At 39.1% G+C, this 3,801-nt stretch overlaps 2 protein-coding genes across 2 annotated transcripts in view; one reads left to right on the forward strand and one right to left on the reverse strand.

The window, feature by feature from the left end:
- Positions 1-1,218, reverse strand: part of yipf2 (Yip1 domain family, member 2) — a gene marked incomplete in the record, with an annotated part of 27,654 nt that extends 26,436 nt beyond the window's left edge. Inside the window, 2 exon segments of the mRNA XM_014025465.1 lie at positions 713-779; positions 997-1,218. Coding sequence (XP_013880919.1) covers positions 713-743 — 31 coding nt within the window.
- An 827-nt stretch (positions 1,219-2,045) lies between these two features.
- Positions 2,046-3,801, forward strand: timm29 (translocase of inner mitochondrial membrane 29; the record flags this gene model as incomplete). The annotated part of the gene is given in 2 exon segments (XM_014025466.1): positions 2,046-2,236; positions 3,170-3,801. Coding segments are annotated over 2 exon segments (726 nt in total). The 3' UTR covers positions 3,790-3,801.

Consider the following 3,801-nt stretch of genomic DNA (forward strand, 5'->3'; position numbering starts at 1 on the left):
AAAAAATATATTTTCCAACTATTTATTGTCAAATTTAGTCTAATAATTGAAAATATGGACGAAATAAGAAATATGAAACAAATAAAATACATACAAAGCAGAACAGCTAAATGTATCAAAAGTATGTCTGTAATATTAGAATTTCTGAGACAATGAATTTTGGTTTTTCATTTTTTTCCAGTAAGAGGATTTTATTTAATAGAATTTTTGGACAAAAAAAAATCACAATATATCGCCTTGTTTACAGTATCGAAATATATCGAGATATATTGTATCGTGACTCCTCTGTCATGATATGTATCGTATCGCCAAATTCTTGCCAATACACAGCCCTACTCAGTTACTGTTACAGATAATGATGTGAAATGTGATGAGAGTCATCTATGACATCTACTCCGAACCTGACATCTCACAATACGGTGTGAGATCACACAACATTATACTACAAGGTTTGATTAAAACATATTTCACTCTTTTTTCAGTTATTAATAATGAAAAGATTAGTCTAAAGACATCCTTGAAGTGTGACATCTCCTCATGTCGCACGAGATTATTCTCCAGGTTTAACCAAATCATCTACATCTTCAGTATTTCTCATCAGAAGATGATTTTAGTTTTAAAACTCTGGCACAGAATCAGCAGATGAAATGTAAACATTTAATTCCAGTGTTAAGGTGCTTCACTGAGAGAAATGAGCTGGGACTTCCTTTACCTTGGAACTGTAAATCTTTAGGACTGGCCATTGCTTCGGTGGACAAACACCTTCACTCTCCTGAGACCTAAACGAGAATAAAACCAGTAAAAATAAAAATGAAAGTTCAACAACACACCATTCCCATCTATTGCCCTTCATTTAAAACTAAAACTGAGTCCCGCTAGAATAACTAGAGTTGATTCAAACGTGTTCATTTCCAAAGAAAGACCCGCTTTAAGCCGACTGTAAAAATATATAAAAATCAACCAAACATGTCACATTTTACCAAAAACTTAACATACCAACCCTGTCCACAGTAAATCCAAGCTTCAGACCTGATTCGACAACAGAACTAACACCAGTGTTTCACATTAAGTTATAATGATATAAACGTATTTATCTCTCCGTAACTCCAGTAATGCAATACATCCGAAAAGACTGAACGTCTTACGAGACGCTTTTATTTAAAGCACTTCAGCAGCTGCTACAAGGTAAACTTCTCTTCCGGTACACGTCACCACGTAAACAAAGCTGTCACGTGAGCGTAGATCTGACTTTTTTTCTTCCATCAAAACTTTATTGAGGATTTGTCCACTAACATGGTTTAAATATTTAAAATAAAAACCGGTACATGGGATTCGCATATGTTTTTTCCCCTGTGTATGCATAAATTAATACTTTATTCCAAATAATGAAAGTGAGAAGAAATAAAGGCGCTAAATTCAGTCATGGTCCAACAAGTTTATTATTATTATTATTATTATTATTATTATTATTATTATTATTATTATTATTATTATTATTATTATTATTATTATTATTATTATTTTACCTTGAGCAGTATTCATCCTCCAAAGATTTGGAGAACAGCATTAATTCATTTGTGAGTGCATTTAGTTAAGACAACAATGCTATTAATTATTTATGTCCTTCAAAAACACCACAATTAGCATAGTTAAAAGAAACAGTATATAGTGTGAACATCCATGTCCAGTGTGTCATAAGTTTTAAATGATTTCAAGCAGAGGTCAGACTCTCTGTGTTTGGCTGTACACCATTTTTATACCGACTGACAAAGTGGCGCATGAAGTGGGTGGAGTTACAAATCGTCTTAGCCCCTGTCGCATATTCTGTAGGCCTATTTACGTCGTCAGCGGATAATAACATAATAATTTTTAATCGCCATCACACCTTCTCACACTGATAAAAGCTTTCCCCTCCATTTAATCGGAAAACTCTTCTTTCACAGCTCATCAGTGGCCGTCCGGGTCATGCGCCGGTGAACCAAAAAGGAACAACCCCCAACTGCACCACGGAACCACTTGATCGACATTGATTTCGCTGACGGAAGAAGTAGTCAGAGACACGGCTACGGAGCGCTAGGCTACGGGGTTGATGTGTCCGCTGCTGTAGAAGGTGACCGTATTTAGGTTGAAATGGCTTCGTTCCGAGCCGCGAGGAGGATGTTCTGCTCGACGGCCCAGACAGGAGCTACTCCGGGCCCAGTCAGCCGCTGGAAGAAGCTGATAAACAGTAAAGCAGGTGAGAAGCAGCTACATCCGGCTGCTAGCTTGGGCTTCACGTGCAGGGTTAAATTATGTATGGTTGCTGTTTAGAGAAAGTCAACTTGAGAAAAATGTTGCCTGTCATTTATATTTGTTAAACTGTTTCTGTGACTAAAACTAATCATCATGTAACTTGTTACAAAACCAAATACATTTCACCTTGTTCGGCTTAGAGTGTCACAAGGTATTTTACTGCCCAAACAGAATGGAACATGTATTAATTGGGTTTTACCATAGTAAAATAAATCTGTAAATTGTATTAAATAATTTAATCCATTGTTTTAAATATGTTATGTTTGTGTATTTGCAATTGTTGCTGGCATGACAATAATCAAATCTACTACTACCCTTTGTGACAAATATTTCTTTCATCTTATGTTTGTCATGTAGAGATAATGACTGCAGAATCCACCTTCTCCTTTAGAGATGCAGCTTTTTGTCCATGTCAAATTAATTTATATAGGACACATTAAAAACAACAAAAGCTGACCAAAGTGCTTTATAGTTCAAAGACTTGTATCAAAAACAAAACAATAAATAAATACTAATGAAATACAGAAACACATCATAAGAAAGAAAAGTAACCAATCAAAGACACCATGTCACCCTTTTAAAAAGAGCTAAATGTTTGTTTTCTATAAATAAAAATGCTACAACACAATATTATTCAAGCAACGCGGCACATATGATTTTGAACATGATTTGTTCCTTTAAAAAGTGTGTGTGTGATTGTTTCATTGTGACATATTTGCCTAAAAAGTATAAATCTTTAATTGTAAGAAGCATAATGACAATTAGCAGCATTTTTTATTGGCAAGTAATCAGCTCTTGATACTCCCTGGTTTGAAAAGATGTGGTATGTTTTTGTTCAACATGTATTCTGAACAGGCTGTGTCTCTGCTGTGTGCAGGTATGTGGTGTCGCAGCTTGCTGTCTGACTACAGGGAAGCGTGCAGGGAGATGGTCGTCGGTGCGTGGGAGCGGCCGCTCAAGACGTCGGTGTACGGCACTCTGCTGGGCGGGGCCTGGATCTGCTTTCGCACAAAACCCGACCGCTCGTCGTTTGAGGCAGCCCTGCTGGAGCGCTCCAACCAGCTGGGTCTGCTGTCGCCGTGGATCCGCAACGCCGCGTCCGACGGCCACGTGCAGAGCTTGATGAAACTCCGTAACGAGGGCCGACTCCGCTGCGCCAGCCTGGGACTGCTATGTTTGATTTACCGGGTCGACTTCGACAAGGACGCCGCGCTGTACGAAGCCCGGTGCTCCACCCTGTCCACACCGTGGCGGGAGCTCCCCCGGCGGGTGCTCGACGTCGGCTTCACCGGCTGCTGGTGGATCCTGGACTCAAAGATGAAGGACTATGATGTTAACGAGGAGGAATTCAAGTTCCTGCCGGCGTACATGCAGGAAACCTCACCACCCAGTGCTGTGGAGGTGGAGACGAACGAGCGCTTACACAAAGCATCCTGGTTACCGCTGACGGTGGAGGAGGATGAGGAGGAAACCAAACCTGTAAAGATGAAGAAGTAAAAAAAAAAAAAA

Source organism: Austrofundulus limnaeus, unplaced genomic scaffold (assembly GCF_001266775.1).
Source record: "Austrofundulus limnaeus strain Quisiro unplaced genomic scaffold, Austrofundulus_limnaeus-1.0 Scaffold477, whole genome shotgun sequence".
Taxonomy (NCBI): domain Eukaryota; kingdom Metazoa; phylum Chordata; class Actinopteri; order Cyprinodontiformes; family Rivulidae; genus Austrofundulus; species Austrofundulus limnaeus.